The 18746-nt window shown below is 49.7% G+C and overlaps 3 protein-coding genes and 1 pseudogene across 3 annotated transcripts; 2 read left to right on the plus strand and 2 right to left on the minus strand.

Moving 5' to 3' along the window:
* Positions 1–385: 385 nt before the first annotated feature.
* txndc17 (thioredoxin domain containing 17) lies at positions 386–2588 on the minus strand. The gene is made up of 4 exons (XM_029001025.1): positions 2321–2588; positions 1664–1745; positions 1490–1565; positions 386–530 (listed from the first exon to the last, which is right to left on the minus strand). Exons 1-4 carry the CDS (start codon positions 2463–2465, stop codon positions 462–464), a joined length of 372 nt encoding a protein of 123 aa, XP_028856858.1. The 5' UTR covers positions 2466–2588; the 3' UTR covers positions 386–461.
* Positions 2589–3664: 1076 nt separating this feature from the next.
* On the minus strand, positions 3665–9237 carry flot2b (flotillin 2b). Its single transcript, XM_029000531.1, has 11 exons — positions 9036–9237; positions 8656–8737; positions 7832–7922; positions 7634–7757; positions 7438–7556; positions 7129–7242; positions 6927–7046; positions 6420–6634; positions 5248–5431; positions 4999–5148; positions 3665–4921 (listed from the first exon to the last, which is right to left on the minus strand). Exons 1-11 carry the CDS (start codon positions 9082–9084, stop codon positions 4883–4885), a joined length of 1287 nt encoding a protein of 428 aa, XP_028856364.1. The 5' UTR covers positions 9085–9237; the 3' UTR covers positions 3665–4882.
* Positions 9238–11984: 2747 nt separating this feature from the next.
* LOC114802748 (uncharacterized) lies at positions 11985–12103 on the plus strand (annotated as a pseudogene).
* A 2477-nt stretch (positions 12104–14580) lies between these two features.
* On the plus strand, positions 14581–18632 carry galnt17 (polypeptide N-acetylgalactosaminyltransferase 17). The gene is made up of 11 exons (XM_029000588.1): positions 14581–15099; positions 15226–15409; positions 15617–15783; positions 15867–16041; positions 16342–16539; positions 16692–16809; positions 17154–17339; positions 17412–17549; positions 17637–17732; positions 17895–18056; positions 18130–18632. The coding sequence occupies exons 1-11, from the start codon at positions 14895–14897 to the stop codon at positions 18262–18264; spliced, it is 1764 nt and encodes a 587-aa protein (XP_028856421.1). The 5' UTR covers positions 14581–14894; the 3' UTR covers positions 18265–18632.
* The last annotated feature ends 114 nt before the right edge of the window (positions 18633–18746 follow it).

Consider the following 18746-nt stretch of genomic DNA (forward strand, 5'->3'; position numbering starts at 1 on the left):
GAGAGAAGAAAAATACTTTTATTCCCAGCAAGACCGCAGATGGGATTATTTGGACATGCTGTCCATCTGATTTTTACGCCCCTGGCTCGTTACGCCAAATCAGTACATTTACAGCATTTACCAGACACCCTTATCCAGAGCGATTTACAATCAGTAGTTACAGGGACAGTCCCCCCCCCTGGAGACACTTAGGGTTAAGTGTCTTGCTCAGGGACACAATGGTAGTAAGTGAGATTCGAACCCGGGTCTTCTGGTTCATAGGCGAGAGTGTTACCCACTGGGCTACTACCACCCTATAAGTAAATTCCCATGAGGATCTCAATCTTCTCCTTGTTCCGGGAAAAGTTAGTCAGGCTCACGTCATCGTCAATAAAGAAGCCACATCGGCCAGGTCAGGACACGTTTATTCATTTCGCTTGTCATGTGATCCACGGCGTGGTTTTGGGGCGCGGCCCCAGCGGTCAGTCTTCGGTGAACATCATCCGCACCAGGTCAGATTTAAAACACTCCTCCTCCACCAGCTTCTGGGGCTGCAATGGAACAGAACACGGACGTAAAAAAAATAGATATTTTATTCAAATGTTAAGGCTCGTTTAGAAATTTCATTCGCTCGTCCAACGTGGAATTTGAGACGGAATCTCTGCATCCATGCGGCTGTGTTCAATAATGCAACATTTGTCCCTTTGTTGGTTACTCGAAAAGCCTTTAGAAGTTATCTAGACTGAACAAGAAATTAAAGTGGACAAATTCACACAAGTTGAGCATCGAGTGCATCAGCCAATCGTTATTTCTTTGTCAGTGAATATTTCTTATTGATACAGCAGTCATTTCTATTCGAATTAATTTTTCATGAAAAACAAGAACATTTCTAAAAGACCTTTTGACTGGTATTAACTATGATTTAATGGAAAGCTATTTGAATATGACTTTAATTTACTTCACTTTTTATCAAAAGCGACGTACAAGAGGACGACAGCAGCAATTCTAATTCGGTTTCTATAGATTATGAGTTACAAAACTAAGAACCCCGATAAAGCCCAACTTGTCAGGAATAGATCCTGCAGGGGAATTGTTAAGTGCTGGATGAGATTTATTTATTTATTTGTGAGTGTGTGAGTGTGTTAGACTCGTTTGAAATAAATATAAATAATAAAAATAAACAAGTGGGTGTTCAACTGATTCCTGTAACTACTGATTGTAAATCGCTCTGGATAAGGGCGTGCTGGTAGTCTCGGCTAGTGGAATGGAGCAGGACAAGTTGTCCCACCAGCCAGGTACAACCAAGGAGAACAGAGTCGATTGGGATCGGAGACCCCGTGAAGAGGGGATTTGCAGATCTGAGAGGGCTACCGGGTGTGTAACTGGCTAGTAGTGTGTTGATGTAGGAGGGTGCACTTCCATTTACAGCCCTGTAGGCAGCATCAAGGATTTGAACTCGATGCGAGCAGCATCTCCCTACATGGCTGGCGTGGGAGCGTCTGAGACTCACGGTTCCGTATCTCAGCAGCGTGGGGACTCCGCTCAGCTTCAGCGTCTTCTTGAACTCGTTACTGGAGTCCTTCCAGCTGGCGGGGGACAGGGGAAAAAAAAAGAGCGTGCAGTGTTCATTCGCACGTGGCCTTCCAGCGTAGGGCGAGGGTCGTAGAGCAGAGGTCACACTCACTAGGGTCGCTCCCCGACCTGGCAGTAGATGAAGACCGAGCCCTCGGGAAGGTGCGGCAGCTCGCCCCTCACCACCGGCTCCGCTTGCACAAACGAGACAAGACGCCACGTCAGGACTGCTGATGTATATACAGTCTGTATCACGTCACTAAACACCGTTAGTTAGGGCGGAAACACCCTCGCCCAGGTTCGAACCCCACCGCGCACTGTCCCTGTCACTACTGAGTGGAAAACAGTCTAAATGAGGACCTGGTTCACAAGCAGGGAAGAGGGTCCGTGTCGCCGGATCCTAAATGTTCAAGTATCGTATTTTTCAGAGCAATTTCCATTCTGACGCTGCTCACAGCTCATCTCTGTAATTCCGCGGGCGATCTGAGCCCCGCCTTCACTATTTACGTTGCACGTCACCGTTACGTCAGGATCGCGTACGGCAAGGCAACGGAAGCGCTGCATCATGGGAGCTGTAGTTTGTGTGCCATCGGCGGGGTTTTTTTTTTAATCGCCGGTCCATTATACCAGAATTTTTTATGGGATTTTGGAATTATTGGTCGTACATCGTATACAGGGTAAAATTATGGCACGGACGCGATAATTACCGTACGCCTGGCAACAGTGAAGAGGGTGGCTCTGGGCGTGTGGGAGAGATGGGTCCACTCACCTCGCACGCAGTCGGGGCACCAGCTGACCCCCTTCTCATCTTTATTGCCGGAGAAATACGCGAAAATATCCTTTCCCCTCCTCTCAGAGACCGCGTTACAAAACTCGTCATACCCCTGAACTTTGACCTCCTCGTACCGACTCATTACTTCGGCGAAAAGAAAAAACAAACAAACAAAAAAAAAGCACAAAATTCACTTGAAACGAGTCTGGTAGGACGAGCCCGACCGAACCGGACCGAACTCTGCACCTGATAAACCATGGCGGACGTCCGGGGAGCGCAAAGCACGTAAAAGCCCGGACTTCCGGTTAAATCTGCACTACAAATAAAAAAAAGTCAATTACTTCTAAATAAATTTAAGAAATGTGATTAGGTTTTTTTTTCTTATTTTTCTAGAAATACATTAATGGTTTATTTACTTGGGAGGCGTGTAAATTCCCCATCAACACCAATAAGAACATAGTTACTGAAATCTGCATGTGGTCCTACAGACTCATCAGAACTGCCTCAGGTGATCCATCCATCATGCAGAATTTGGACTTCGGATCCACAAACTGTTTTATTGCCAGAGGGAGTGAGACATGTAGAGTCATGTACTGTAGAGTATTTCTGCACATCTGCATTGAATTGGTGGGCAGACCACTAAACTCTTACAGCAACTGCAGGGGGATGATCAGAGAGTTCCTGTACATGCAGAGAACATGGAAACGGATGGAGGAGCTGATGGACGTCTGTGTTGAATGTACGTGTCTGAGAAGCGATCATCTCATCCTTCATCACTCCCGGGTGCTGAATAGGGAGCCTGCTCTGTGTGATGGAAATGACATTATTCAGTGTTGTATGGCGAGGCCCATTAGTACCTTTCACCTTCTCCACACTTTTTAACCGGTTCCAGAATGTGAGGGGGCGTGAGGATGTTGCATGAATGAGACGAGGGCTGAGCTTCATGCATGGCTGCGTGTCCCTCCCACCGGCCCAACTGGCCTGGCCTGTACAGGCCAGCAAACCTATCATGGCATGGGAAGTATTAAAACCGAACTGTGATAAACACGGTTCGAAAGTGCACAAATGCTTTATTTGCCAGGAACAAGGAGGCTGGATGGTGTTAACATCAACATTCACTTAGTAGTAAATCACCAAACACAATGTTCATTTCTGCATTGTTTTATTGGATTACATGGTCGTTCATGAAATCAGTGATTTCCAGACAAGGACTGGCATGCACAGTCAACATGCAAGATCAACACTGGATCCACCTGAAGCATGGTGCACTTGGAAAAACGCAGAAACAGTTCATGACTGATAAAGCAACTGAACAAACCAATAAAACCACAAGCGTAACCCTTTTTTTTTAACTTACTTCATGTAGTGCATTATTAGAGCCTTCTGCCTCTTCAGAATTCACAAACAACTTGAGTGTTGAGTCATGTACAAAAAGGTCCCAATTTTGACAAATTCATATTTAAACAATATGTGTTTTTTAGCATAATAAAAATCTGGCCTGATATATTTCTTCAAACAGCACCTGGACCTAATATTACAAAAAAAAATTTAAACACAACCCTCCATAAAATCACAGAAGCTGCTGCTAACCAGCGGAGCTGCCATTTACTCAGGGCTACAACAAACACAAGTCCAGTAACGTCCTTCAGCCTACAAATCTACTGCTATTACGTTCACAAATCCAGGACAAATCTAGTGCACCTCTACAATAAAGTACAGGAATTAATCAGAATTCAGAGTATATTCAGTCAGAATTCAGCTGATTGTACAGTAAAAACAATAGAAAATATTCCCCCAGTGATCACTTCTGATATACACTGATTTTTGTGTAATATGTGCATACAAAATGTACAATTTAAGACGTACGAAATTAATATAATATAAGCTGCCTTCGGTGCAGCCCAAAGTATTCATCCTAATCAAACACAAAAATCAAGAAGATAAATAATTCATAAATTAAAAAAAAATAAAATCCTTACAAAGTCTACATCCCAGCGGTACATTTCAATGAAAAACCGGTCAGTGTCAATAAGAATGCAACTAAATCTAGAAAATATTCACAGAACAATAAAATCACAAAGCTCAATGGGACGATGGCTCTTTTTCAGAATATGACAAACTCACATATTCTGCACTTTTTGGTCTTCTAACCGCTATTAACAGTAATTACTAGCACAATATTAATTAAATCATTTTACAAACAGTATGAGGATATGAATTGATGAAGAAAGTAAAATTTCAGAAATGAACGAGACCTGGAATGGCTGGTGAAGATTAAACTGAAGAACAACATCAGAAGCGTCTGTGCTGATCCTCCTAAGAGAAAAGCTACGAGCACAACGCCTTTCAGGGCTAGAAGAGCAAAATTCCACCTGGGGCTTCTAATGACAAAACCAGAAGGGGGAAAAAAAAAAAAGAACACGAGAGGAGCAGCAGTACATGCAGGTTCTGGTCCTGTAAACGTTAAGGCACCAGAGGTTTCAGAATCCACTTCTACAGAAATAAAGGGCTTCAAGTGTCTAAAGGCAGCCTGAGTGAACAACATGAAGGCAGCTGGACTCAGGCCTGGGGGTTGGTCATCTTCTGCAGCAGAGGGATCTGCGCACACGTACACACACACAGCAGTATATTCAGTAATTATATTACATATAAAATATTGCATGATGGGTACTCACCTTGGTCAGGTCCACGCCGGTCAGCGCGTTCACCGACACTGGCAGCTCCGCCAGCAGGCGGTTCACCTCACCAGTCACACGGCTGCCCTCCCCGCTGAGAATCACTATTTCATTGGTCCTGGACAGCGGCGCAGCAACTTTTCCCGCGATCTGCAGTAAAAATGAACGTGCCGGCGTCAACGTTTACAGGAGAGCCAGTCGGAAGAGTCGGGAGACCCCACACGGCGGGGAGGCGGATCAGCAGGTCACCTTCGGCAGGGCGTCCAGGACGAGGGCGGCCTTCGCTGCTTCTCCGTACTGCTGATACGCTTCGGCCTTCAGCCTCATCCGCTCCGCCTCCGCCTTGCCCAGCGCCTCGATGGACGCGGCCTCCGCCTCTCCGATCCGCCGGATCTTCTCCGCATCGGCCTGGGCGGTCAGCACCTTCTTTATCCTGCACAAGCACAGAAGCACAGCGGCAATCCCATGATGCCTCACTGTAGGTAGAGAGGTAGGCGTGTGGGGGCCGAAGAAGGCCAGAAATTGTTTGGATTTTTTATTCCAGGCTGAAACCGGTCTGGTCTGTCTGGTGCCGTTTAAAAATGTGGCAGGTGGCATTCCACAATAACCAAAAAAGAAATGATACAGGACACGATGAACACGATGGAAACTCAACAACATCACATGGAATATAATAAAAGTGTAATGAAGCGACAACACAAAAAAAAATTGCAGCGCAGCGTCCAGATTAAGACGCGTCCACATTAGAAAGTTTTTCTCTAAAACGGGAAATGTTCTACTCGATCACAGAAACGAATTTGAATTAGTCTTTTCTGTGTCCCCTTGTGGACGGCAAAGTGGCTTTTTTTTGTGTGTGAAAAAGCCGACCTTTAAGCCCAAACGTGTCCTACATACAAGTGAAGTAAAGTGAAGTGATTGTCACTTGCGATACACAGCAGCACAGCATACGGTGCACACAGTGAAATGTGTCCTCTGTATTTAACCCATCACCCTGAGTGAGCAGTGAGCACCATGACAGGCGCCCGGGGAGCAGTGTGTGGGGACGGTGCTTTGTTCAGTGGCACCTTGGCGGATCGGGATTCGAACCGGCAACCTTCAGATTACGGGGCCGCTTCCTTAACCGCTAGGCCACCACTGCCCCAAAAAAAGAGAACGGACAGATAAACATTAAGAGATACAACATTCAACTACTAGAAAAAGACGCGGATGGAGAAGAGCGGCGGGGGAGAACTAGACGCGGGGTGGAAGGGGAGTTACAGCGCCACCTACAGGCGTGGAGGGGGTTAAAACGGTGTCCGGGACGTTCTCTCCGTGTGGACGACAACATTTCTCATTATGCTGGTGTAGACGCAGGTTTTTTAGAAACCGAGAAGCGCTCTCGTGTGGGCGGGGTCTCAGAAGGCGCGGTGAGAGGAACTCACTTCTGGCCCTCCGCCACCTGCTGCATCCTGTAGGCCTCGGCCTCGGCTGGACGCTTCACCGTGGAGATCAGCTCCTTCTCCGTCCGGTCGATCTCCTTCTCCTCGATGGCGATCTGCTTCTTCCGCTGCACCACCTCGATCTCGATCTCCTCCAGCCGGATCTTCTGCTGCTCCTTCGCCGCTTGCAGCTCATAAGCCAGCTGAGCCTCAGCTTTCTGTGCGGGCACACACACACACACACACACACACACACACACACATTCACTCAATCAATGGTTCAGGTCATGTGACCAATGCACAAGCACAATTTCAAAAACTCTTCTTCTAACTCAAATCTAGAAAATGTTTTTATAAATGGAGAAGCTGGAGAAAAAGAGTGGAAACCACCACACTGCAGTAATTTACTACATATGCTGCAGGATCCACTTCACACTTCCTGTCAGGATGAGGAAGACGGGAGAGACGGAAGGACCAGTGATATGGGAATACGTCCATGGCGGTGAATACCTTGGTGTTCACTTCCTGGTTGAAAGACGCCTTCTGGAGCTCCAGCTCTCGTTTGGAATCGGCCATTTTTGTGTCTGCCAAGAACTTCACGTCCATCATCTGCTTCTTACACTCCGCTTCCTGAAGGAGACGAGCACAGAGACGTGTCTGGCACAGTCCTCACCCTGGCCTGGACTGGCAGCAGAGGCTGGCGAATGCCCACCTTGATGCCCGCGTCCCTCTCAGCCTCGGCCACGCCGATGTCGGCGTCCCTCTGCACCGCGGCCGTCTGGGTCTTCCCCAGAGAGCTCAAATAATCCAGTTTATCGTATACATCCTGCGCAAAGCCACACACACACACACCATTTTATAACCCAACATGGAACACCAAAACTGTCGTTGCCTCTTCACAACCCAGATCTACACATGAGCTGACCTCTGACCTCTATCTTAGCAATCTCTGCTCATGTCAGAAGTTCTAACTGCAGAATGCAAACACCACCAGACAATGTAAAGTGTGGCTGATAATAACTTTAATGGTGAAGCTGAGGATCTCAATGCCCATCCGGCCCACGTCCGGCGCCGCCACCTCCCGCACCAGCCTGGCAAACTGGTCCCTGTCCTGGTAGATCTGCTCCACGGTGAGAGTGCCTGGCCACACAGCAGCATGTCAGAATGGGCACGGCGAGGCGGCCATCCGAGGAGCCTTCACCCAGAACCGCGCTCACCCAAGATGGACCGCAGATGTCCCTCCAGCGTCTGCAGGACGACGCTTTTGATGTCCGTGACGGATTTTCCCAGGAACTGTTCACACGCCACAGCCAGCAGGTCCTGGTCCGTCATCACTTTCACCTGACGGGCAAAAATAATAATAAAACTCGAGAAAAGCCCACAACACGAGAGGCACACAAAGCACACGTTCTCACCTGAGCCACGCCGGTGACCGTTATGGCGACCCCCTCCGCAGTTTCCACGTCTTCACACTTCGGCTGCAGGGTCATGATCTCCAAAGTGAGCCTGAAGACGCAGTTGCGGAGGATCTCCGTTTAATACGACATTCATGTTGCAGGAGCTGATATATGTACAAACTGATAAACTCTCCACAGCACAATTCTTCAATTAACAATCTGCATACTTGTGTTGGCGGTGAGAGTGGGTGAGAGAGAGAGAGAGAGAGAGAGAGTGTGTGTGTGTGTAATGTCTGCTGCATTACAAGCAAACAAAAAGGCTGGTAGTAGCCTAGCAGGTAACACACTCGCCTATGAACCAGAAGACCCAGGTTCAAACCCCACTTTCTACCATCGTGTCCCTGAGCAGGACACTTAACCCTGAGTGTCTCCAGGGGGGGACTGTCCCTGTAACTACGGACTGTAAGTCGCTCTGGATAAGGGCGTCTGGTAAACGCTGTAAATGTAAATGTAGGAACATAGCGGAGGAGAAAGGGAGGAGATGCACGCTGCGATACATGTGGGCGTGTGACGTACTGACAGGACGGGGTTTAAATAGTCCAGGATGCGGAAGTAGGACGTGCCTACGGGCTCCCCGTCTTCTGGGTGTCAGAAATATTTCGAATTCTGAATGAACACGTCTGTGGGAAACGTAAAAGGACGCCCGACAGGACTTACACCAGAGACACTTTTAATCAAATGAAGGTGGGCGGTAGTAGCCTAGTGGGTAACACACTCGCCTATGAACCAGAAGACCCGGGTTCAATGTAAATGTAAATAGAGTCGTGGTACGTGAAAAGCACCTCTGTGTGTCCGAAATGAGCCACCAGGCCCACGCCCAGCCACCAACCACGTAGCTCTTCTCATCCGAGCCACAGCAAGCACCTGTAGTGTTAAAAAACACACACACACACACACACACAGGGCCGTAAAGGGTTAACTGCCACACCCCGTCTCCATCATGTCAAGTTACAGTAATGATGGCCCGGTTAACCCTCCATATCCCGCAGCCGTTAATTCGCATTAAAAACGACCAGAATTACATACGCAGGCATCCATAATATCTCTCCGCATCCTTGTCTCACGCAACAACAATATATCACCGAGCAGCGACGGCGGGGACTCTCCCCCCGCGGCCCGACGCCGATAAACGGGCAGAAACGACGCGAGTCGGGCCGCCTACCGGACACAACCAGCGCCTCGTTGGGACCGACGGTCAGGCAGCTGCCCATGGCTCCAGATTCCGCTGTACAGGCGACGCTAGTGACGGGGACGGAGTGGCAGCGCCAGGCGTCCGCCAGGGAGATGAATGAGGAAATGAGAGGACGCGGCAGCAGCTCCCAATCAGGTCCACCTCAGCCTCCGATACGAGGGGCCGAGCCTGACAAAACCCGAAACACGTGACGTCAACAGTGCCGCGAGACTCTCCGATGGCTTTTTAATACAGTAATAACAAACATGATATTGCGGTTACAAAGAGACGTGTGTCATCATTTATGTGTGAATCGGATATAAAATAAACAAATAATGATTTAATGTAAAGATTGGTTCACTTGCCTAAGATGGTAACTGCTTTTTATTTTGTAATCTGGACTGATGGTGTCCTTACAAAAAGAAACATAGCAGATTTATCTCCTAACCTGGATAAAGCTGTTCGTAACATATTAAAACATTTTGTCTTTGTGTTAACAGCTAAAAACTTGGGCAGTCAAATGAATAAAGGTCCCCTGCTTTTATCTCGGCCTTATTGGTCCCCTAATATTGTATCTGAAGTCTCTTTCAGGAATTCAGCCGTAATGCACATTGCACAGCCACTTTGATCCAGTCCCACAACGAGACTTCCCAGGACGCGTCGTTTCAGCGGCCTATAGAAGTTGAGCGGACATTCGCAGAAATGGCGTTATCAACACCATTAACTAACCACAATGTTTGGCACAGACGTGAAGTCGTGTCGGCGTTTTTCCAGAAAAAATGAAATAATACATTATTCTCGCATGACAGAACTAAAAATATTTCTGTGTGGCTGTGTCTTTGAGTACTTGTCTCTTTTAGGTTGACTTCGTGGGAGCAGTTGGCAGGTCCCCAGGGTCCACAAAGATCCGCAAGGAGCTTCGATGGGGATCTCATTCATCTGTGTTCTTACTTTGTGTGATAGACTTCGTGTTGTTAGCCTGTGTTAGCTTTGTGTGTTGATGTACCGCCCCTTCCTTTACGTTGTGAATTTGGTAGCTGTGCCGAGTCCGTCGTTGTATTGTACATGTTAGGCCGCTGTAAATAAAACCACCGTTTGTATGTTTTGTTGGTTATGTGTGTAACAGCGGACCTCCTCTTATCCACATCCATGTCATGTTTCTTAAACCTCTAGACTTAGTGCTCATTTTTACATCCAATCACCTGCAACTGCGACGCTCCATATGTTTGGAAGCCATGACGGTCAGTGGAGATGATGTTTTAGGGGCGGATTTGGACATTCTCTCTGCAGAAAAAGACAGGCTCGGGGAACTAGGCATTTGGAGGCATTTTCCATTGAACTAAACTGAACTCAATTCTTATTTGCCACTCAAATCTTCTCTTGTTTCACAACCTGAATGATGATTATAAAGTTAATGATTATTAATCATTACAATTTATCAATTAAATGTTTTCAGGAAAAGCCTTTGAATGTGTTTATAAGATCACCACAAGGTACATGTAAAGAGAATACTTTTGGTTCAGGGTATTGAAAATATGGTTTCTTTTTAGTGCTACTAATTTAGATAATAATTAATTTAAATTATTCAGATATTTCTTAATTTACACATTTTTTTATTATTTAAATACAAATAATAAAAATGTATTATTTAAAAACAGAAGTATAGAATGCTGCATTAGCAATTGGCATAACGGGTAAATCGGGCAAATCTATAAGGCAAGATTGGTGCCTCGAACAATGAATTTGTGATGCTTTAAATTCTAACTCCCACGTGCACATTTTATGTACAAATATTTATGTAAATGTGTTAGGGACAGTACAAAGCCTTTTTACCCAGAGTGGGTAGAGATTTAATAAATGATATTAAATCTTCACTTCAGCCTGGTGATGAACTGGCGATAAACATTGAACAGTGGCGCCCTCTCCTGGTCCTTGTTGCACTTTTCACGTTTGTGTTGTAGCCCTTATGTAAAGTGTCCATTGTGTGATGTGTATTTATAGAAAGAGGCTGTGATGGAATGTGTGAAATGATGAGAGAAAGCTGGATTTGGAGGCACTTTATGAATCAGTTATTGAATTTTACGTTACATGTCCAGGTTATTTATGTGACTGTACAGTCAACCATGATTAGAATCATTGGCAGCGCTCAGAAATGCAGTTAAAGTCTACAGGGTGTTGAAATAGAATATATTCTGCAGGAAAATATGCACCCTAATTAAGTCTGAATGCCTGGGCGTCCGTTTTTCCCTGCAAATCCTCTCAATATTTAATCTCTGGGCAAACGGGGGAATCTGGGTCCCTTGAGTGAATGCCTGTGCCACATTAACCCCGAATTTCCTTTCTCTTTGAACATATGTCCTCCGGGCGTGGAATTAAAGTGTCCCGAGCGCTGCAGAGTGGGGGGAACCTTTTTTCCGGCTGGCTTTCCCTCGCAGACAGGCGTCAGAGAAATCTTTTGGATAAAGCTTCATCATAATTAGTCTTCCTCCGCTAAGAGCTCGCCGCAGTGATGGAACATTAATGGCCGGCTGTGCGATGGCAGCAAGTGTCAAGTGCAAGTGTTCCCGTCATTCAGACCACAGGGTGACATCTTTTGTGGAGCTGGAGGGGGGTCACGACATCCAGCCTTATTACAGACATGCACTGAATGTACAGTATTATTATTAATACGTATTATCTTTTAAAAGAGTGCATTTGGTGTTTTTGCTTCTCCACTGATGTGAACGCTGTGGCAGCGGGTTACCTGACGGGGCCTGTGGGCATGCGTCTGTAAGTAGGACACGGTAGATACCAGCTGAGCTCAGAGTCTCATGTGAACGTGGAACCTGCTGGAATCCTGTAGGGTTGGCCCGATATTTACCAGTACCGGCCGAATAAATCTAATCTTGTAATCTTGTACTTTTTCTTCTTCCTCTTTACTGGCATTGATCTGGTCTTGTTGCTTACGGCCATACCAGCTGAAGAATGCCCGATCTCATCTGATCTCAGTAGCTAAGGAGGGTTGGGCCTGGTTAGTACTTGAATGGGAGACTGCCTGGGAATACCAGGTGCTGTCAGCTTTAACTATGTGGTGGCCTAGCGGTTAAGGAAGCGGCCCCGTAATCAGATGGTTGCCGGTTCGAATCCCGATCTGCCAAGGTACCACTGAGCAAAGCGCCGTCCTCACACACTACTCCCTGGGCGCCTGTCATGGCTGCCCACTGCTCACCAAGGGTGATGGGTTAAATGCAGAGTACACATTTCACTGTGTGCACCGTGTGCTGTGCTGCAGTGTTTCACAGTGATGTTCACTTCACTTTCACTTGTTCAGGGAGTTGTTGATCAACCTCAGAATCAGTCTCCTCATCCATGGTATGCAGCGACACGCGATGGAGATGGCATCTGCCACTGAGAAGGAGACTAAGAGGGGGATCATGAGGTCAAACCTGCTTTCCAAAGGCGATATAAAAGGATAATTCATCCCAGAATTCTCAGCAAGTTCATTGTTCCAAACACTTTACATATCTTACCTTTCTCTGGTATAAGCATGTTTAAGGTCATTCTATTGATGGGGGGGGGGGCTAAATTGCTCTGATATGCCTCTGACTGCATCATTGATGTAGTTAATGAGTCTTTGTTGATTGCAATCCAAACAATTTATTCAGTTTATTCAATTTATTCAACATTTTTGTTTATGGTGCTCCAGAAGAAAATGGATGACTTGGATCTAGCAACTGTCTGGTTTCTAGGTCTACTAAATTCATCAGCGTGTGGGGATGGAACCTTCATCAAGGGGACCTCGGTGGCACCTTGGCGGCTCCTTAACCGCTGCCACAAGGGCATTAACAGCCGAGGTAGCGCACAGTCATCTGACCAGTCCAGTAGAAGGTGAGGTTGCAATTTCATATCACCACAGAGCCAACGTATATCCGCTCTCATCGTGGACAAATCTGGATAGGATCCGGTGACACCGGTGGCATCGAATCGCTCCGTAGAAATATAGACACTTTTTCTGTTTGCCTTCTCCATGTCAATACCCCAATACCCCAATACCCCGTGTATGTACAATTTCCAGCTCAGTGTCCTGTTTGTTTCTTGTTTTAACTGTAACTGGAGCCTCATCATACCGTCTTTGTGTAGAGGGACACGGGACACGTATCTCAGAGTCACAAATATCAGTCTTGAATATTTATAATTATTGGATCGCATTGTTTTCTGGTGCAGTTAGCGGGCTGATCTTTTGTATTATGGTCATTTGTGATCTGTCATTTGTGGTCATTATGGTCATTATGGTCATTCTTAATCTGGAATTGTGGATCACCTTATTTGGATGGAGTTCCAAAAAGGACATTTGGAAGGTTCCAAAAAGGACATTTCTAGAACTTCCTCCATGACCCCCTACGATGGTAGTAAGTGGGGTTTGAACCTGGGTCTTCTGGTGCACCGTGTGCTGTGCTGCTGTGTATCACATGTGACAATCACTTCACTTCACTTAATTTAATCCGAAAGACACAGCAAAGAGACAACTCCGTCCGAACCACGCTGACGTGACTCCTGGCCGTAAAAACATTACAACCTTTCTATTTGGATCCAGCAACTTCGGGGAAAATTCTCTTAACCCTAAAATGATTAACCTTATTTCTGGCGGAGAATAATTAATACCACTGTCTGTAAATACTTCCACGTCTGAAATGAGGAACTCGAGACATCAGTTTCCTGCAGCATGAGGAATGAAGATGTAGAAGAGGAGCACGTATCTAATGTTTCGCCAGATCTGTCCATTTGAGAAGTGAAATATTAGAATTGCTCTGGGGAATCTTAATCATCATAAAAATTTACGCTCGTCAGTAAAGCAGCATTTTGGTTTGTAATCTCCGCGTTCTCCAGCCTGCATCCTGTCCTCCTGTCCACTCGGCCCTATTTTCACCCGGAAGCCCACTGATTGGCCGGCAGGCGTGGCCCCCACTTTGTCTGGGATGGGCGACTCTGGGACGACTGAGATCAAAGTTGTTTCTGGGTACAATCCTCTTCCAGGATCCCTCATCCGATCCCCGCCCACAACACGGCTTCCTGTTTGGGGTTCGCAATCAGAGACGCGTCCTGAGTTCTCAAAGATTCTCAAAGAAGGTGAAAAGGACACAAACAACACACACACACACACACAGACACAGACACACTCACACACGTCAGGTGCATTCTGTAGCAGGTGAGCGTAAAAAAAGACCATCATCACGTCAGTGGAGAGAGTTCATCTCAGCCACATACAAACACCCAGGAACAACGTCCACCTCGTCCAACAAGGTTCTTCTCCTCCATCACATCCTTCCTGCTCTCCTGCTCGGCCGCTGATCTCCACTGACGTGTCTTCCTCCACTGCGGACTCGCAGCTATCTGGGTGACCTACTTCTGCGGTGGCCCGAACTCAGACAGGCGTCCTCACAAATAGCACCTCACAAGTTTGTTTTTTTCTGTTGACCTTTAACCCCGGCTGTGCAGGTTCTAGTGTCCCACGTGACCCGGAGTCGATCGATCTCCTCCAGGTGCCCGCCCGTCCGCTCCGGGTTTTCCTGCAGCCCAGAGCGGCATCAGCAGCAGCAGCAGCAGCAGGAGGAGGAGGAGGTTGGAGATGATGAAGAGGAGCGGGAGGATGATGATGATGATGATGGTGAGGATGATGATGTGAGGAGGAGGAAGCAGCGGAGATCAGAGCCGATCGGAACCCGGGGGCGGAAGACGGCGGCTTTTGACGGCTCGTTTCCATGACAACGGGCTTTTCAGGGCGGACCGCGACGACGGGGCGGACGCCACCATGTGAAGGTGCGAGAAGGTCCGCGTAATGCGCGCTTCTCCTGGAGAGACGCGGCGGCACCCATGGCGCTCCTGACCCGACGCTGGAAGCTCCTGCTGCTGCTCAACGCCGCCGCGGTCGGCGGGCTCCTCACCCTCTGGGGCGGCTGCGGCTCCCGGGGGTCCGAGCCGCGGCCGCGTCCCAGCGGCCCCTCCTCGGACCCGGAGCAGGAGAGGCTGCTGAAGCGCCTGGGCTCGCTGGAGGACGTGGTGTACCGGCAGCTGAGCGGTGAGGAGCATCTATTCCTCTATCATCTCACAGAACCAGGTGTCTCCTGGGGTCCCCGCCTCTCCGGCAGCCAATCAGAGAGAGTCATGCGTTTTCCATAAAAAATGTCCACTTTTCCGACGACAGGCCTGTCCAAGTCCCTGGGACTCATCGAGGGTTTCGGCGGCCGCGGGAAGGGAGGCGAACCCGCAAAGCTGAGCCCGGCGGAGGAGAAGGAGGCCAAACGTCTGCGAGACAAATACGGCTACAACGCGTACCTCAGCAACAAGATCTCCCTGGACAGGTCCATTCCCGACTACCGGCCCGGCAAGTGAGTCTCCTTTCAATCCTCAGGTCACCGGGGTTAATAACACGTTACTCAACAAGGTCCTGCCCGCCACAGTCCAGCATCTCACACGCTTCATCTGACGGACCGGTGAAGGATCATGGGATTCCTGCTCGATGACAGGAAGCCATGTGGTGACAGTCACGCCGACGCCGAGCAGAATGTGTGTTAAGTTGGGTGCGTCCTTCTCAGGTGCAGGAAGGCGGCGTTCCCTAAAGACCTCCCGCAGATCTCGCTCATCTTCATCTTCGTCAACGAAGCCCTCTCCGTCATCCTGCGCTCGGTGCACTCCGCGGTCAACCACACGCCGGCGCACCTCCTGAAGGAGATCATCCTGGTGGACGACAAGAGCGACGAAGGTACGTTCCCCGGCGTCTCGCGCGGGCGGGGCGGGGGGACGGGGACACCACGTTTCCTCCTCGTCTGTGTGTGTGTGGTCCAGAGCAACTGAAAGCTCCGCTGGAGGAGTACGTGAACAAGCGCTACCCCGGCCTGGTGAAGATCGTGCGGAACCAGAAGAGGGAGGGCCTGATCCGCGCGCGCATCGAGGGCTGGAAGGCGGCCACGGGGGAGGTGACCGGGTTCTTCGACGCCCACGTGGAGTTCACGCCGTCCTGGTGAGGCTCATGGAAACTTCCTTTGAGGGCGTGATCAAAGCAGCGGTGGCCTGGCGGTTAAGGAAGCGGCCCCGTAATCAGAAGGTTGCCGGTTCGAATCCCGGTCCGCCAAGGTGTCACTGAGCAAAGCACCGTCCCCACACACTGCTCCCCGGGCGCCTGTCATGGCCGCCCACTGCTCACTCAGGGTGATGGTTAAATGCAGAGGACACGTTTCACTGTGTGCACCGTGTGCTGTGCTGCTGTGTATCACATGTGACTTTGACTTTGTTTGGCTGAGGGCGGTCCTTGTGTTTGAAGGGCGGAGCCGGTTCTGGCCCGCATCCGGGAGGACCGCAGCCGCATCGTCCTGCCCTCCATCGACAACATCAAGTACGAGAGCTTCGAGGTGGAGCGCTACGAGAACTCGGGCCACGGCTTCAACTGGGAGCTGTGGTGCATGTACATCAGCCCCCCGAAGCAGTGGTGGGACGAAGGGGACACGTCCGCCCCGATCCGGTACCGGCTTTATTCCCTCGCGATCCGGAATCTGAAAATAAAACCCACATTTCTACCCTGAACAATCTGCCGTTTACCGCGGCCGTAATATATTTAGCTGGAACAGATTACGCATGTTTACTTACCGTAACGCGAGATGAACTGCGTCTCAGGACCCCGGCGATGATCGGCTGCTCCTTCGTGGCCAACCGGGACTACTTTGGCGAGCTGGGGCTGCTGGACTCCGGCATGGACGTCTACGGCGGCGAGAACATCGAGCTGGGCATCAGGGTGAGTGTGTGGAAGGAGCTCTTTTGGACCCGTGTGGACGGTGAGGAGTGTGTGTGTGTGTGTGTGTGTACTCCAGATCAGTGGAGTACTGGGGCAGCGGGGGCCTAGCGGTTAAGGAAGCGGCCCCGTAATCAGAAGGTTGCCGGTTCGAATCCCGATCCGCCAAGGTGCCACTGAGGTGCCACTGAGCAAAGCACCGCCCCCACACACTGCTCCCCGGGCGCCTGTCATGGCTGCCCACTGCTCACTCAGGGTGATGGGTTAAATACAGAGGACAAATTTCACTGTGTGCACCGTGTGCTGTGCTGCTGTGTATCACATGTGACAATCACTTGACTTCACAGGTCTGGCTCTGCGGCGGCAGCATGGAGGTCCTGCCGTGCTCCAGGGTGGCGCACATCGCCAGAACCAAGAAGCCGTACCACAGCAACATCGCGCTGCACATGCGGCGCAACGCGCTGCGGGTGGCGGAGGTCTGGATGGACGAGTACAAGTCCAACGTCTACCTGGCCTGGAACGTCGCGCTGGAGGTGAGGGGACGGGCCGAGCGCCGGGCTCCACCCCCCCCCGTCCGGCGACTGACTCTGGTTCTCCCCCAACAGAACCACGGCATCGACTACGGGGACGTGTCGGAGCGCGTGGCGCTGAGGAACAGGCTCGGCTGTAAGAGGTTCGAGTGGTACCTGGACAACATCTACCCCGAGATGAGGAGGTACAACGGCACTCGCTTCTACGGGGAGGTGAGTGTTGGATGTCGGAACCGGTTTACGGAACAATTACGGTTTACGGAACAATTCACGTTTTCCATCTTCCACTTTCCACGGAAGATTCGCAACAGCAACGCGACCAGCCTCTGTGTGGACCAGGGAGAGAGAAGCAACCAGACCGCCACCCTGCACCCCTGCCATGGCTGGGGCCCTCAGGTAACCCCGCCCACAGCCCGCCTCCCGGAGGACCCGGCTGGAACTCCGCCTTGAAAGAGGTCCCTCAGGAGAAGTTATTTTCCATGTTAGAAGAACTAGAAAAAAGCGGCCATACGGCAGCAGATGTGAGACGTGACCTAATTGGGCGTCCTGTCCCCGCAGCTGGGCCGCTACACCACGCAGGGCTTCCTGTTCCTGGGACCCCTGGGCAGCACGGGCGAGGACACGCGCTGCCTGGTGGACGACCGCGTGGGCGGCCTGCCCCGCCTGGTCCACTGCGGCAAGGTGTCCGGCGTGCGGCAGAAGACGTGGGGCTTCGCGCAGGTACCGAGCTCCGCGGGCGACGCCCGGTCCGGGCGCGGCCCGCCCCACCTAACCGCGCGCTGCTCTCTTTCAGAACGACGCCATCGTCAACCGCGCCACGGGCCGCTGCCTGGAGGTGGCACCGGCCAACGTGCTCTTCGGCTACAGGCTGGTCCTGCGCGCCTGCACCGGCCAGAGGTGGACCATAAAGAACACCATGAGGCAGTGAGGACCAGAGCTGTGGCTGGACAGGCCGTCCTCAACCCATCACGAGGACGGTCACGTCTTTAAATGTTGCCAGAATCATGATGTTCTTTATATATCTAGGTTCTAGATTTTAGCCAGGTGGTCTGTGAGGACCACAGCGAGCATCTGAGCAGGTCCGGCTGGAGAACTCTCTGCAGATCGATGTTTTTCATTTTGTGATGTCATCAGTTCTGCTGTGAAAATATGGCTGATTCGGTAGCATCTCAGTAGCGTTTTTCACGTTTCTGTTTCTCACGTCGTGCAGTCAAGGTTCAGTGGGCTGGAACCTCCAACACGGTCTTCCATTTTGAAGAAGAATCTTCTTGTAAAAAATAAAATTCTGAAACAATACTCTTGTTCTCGGCAGATCGAAATATTCAACGTGCAACTCTCTTCTATGACCACAAATGTAAGATAATAATAATAATGTTGGAGAAGATGTAGGTCAGGTGACCCCGTTTGTCT

The sequence above is a fragment of the Denticeps clupeoides genome, chromosome 13 (genome assembly GCF_900700375.1).
Source record: "Denticeps clupeoides chromosome 13, fDenClu1.1, whole genome shotgun sequence".
Taxonomy (NCBI): Eukaryota; Metazoa; Chordata; class Actinopteri; order Clupeiformes; family Denticipitidae; genus Denticeps; species Denticeps clupeoides.

What these genes read in the sequence shown, in the direction of transcription:
- txndc17 (XM_029001025.1), bottom strand. Translation starts at nt 2,465, where the DNA reads ATGAGTCGGTACGAGGAGGTCAAAGTTCAGGGGTATGACGAGTTTTGT. An exon ending in CAGGTCGGGGAGCGACCCTA is followed by an intron (nt 1,566 to 1,663) that starts GTGAGTGTGACC and finishes GTCCCCCGCCAG; the next exon opens with CTGGAAGGACTCCAGTAACG. An exon ending in CGCTGCTGAGATACGGAACC is followed by an intron (nt 531 to 1,489) that starts GTGAGTCTCAGA and finishes GTTCCATTGCAG; the next exon opens with CCCCAGAAGCTGGTGGAGGA.
- flot2b (XM_029000531.1), bottom strand. Translation starts at nt 9,084, where the DNA reads ATGGGCAGCTGCCTGACCGTCGGTCCCAACGAGGCGCTGGTTGTGTCC. An exon ending in AGAGGGACGCGGGCATCAAG is followed by an intron (nt 7,047 to 7,128) that starts GTGGGCATTCGC and finishes CGTCTCCTTCAG; the next exon opens with GAAGCGGAGTGTAAGAAGCA. An exon ending in ACCAGGAAGTGAACACCAAG is followed by an intron (nt 6,635 to 6,926) that starts GTATTCACCGCC and finishes GTGCCCGCACAG; the next exon opens with AAAGCTGAGGCTCAGCTGGC.
- galnt17 (XM_029000588.1), top strand. Translation starts at nt 14,895, where the DNA reads ATGGCGCTCCTGACCCGACGCTGGAAGCTCCTGCTGCTGCTCAACGCC. An exon ending in GGTGTACCGGCAGCTGAGCG is followed by an intron (nt 15,100 to 15,225) that starts GTGAGGAGCATC and finishes TTCCGACGACAG; the next exon opens with GCCTGTCCAAGTCCCTGGGA. An exon ending in GTGGAGTTCACGCCGTCCTG is followed by an intron (nt 16,042 to 16,341) that starts GTGAGGCTCATG and finishes TTGTGTTTGAAG; the next exon opens with GGCGGAGCCGGTTCTGGCCC.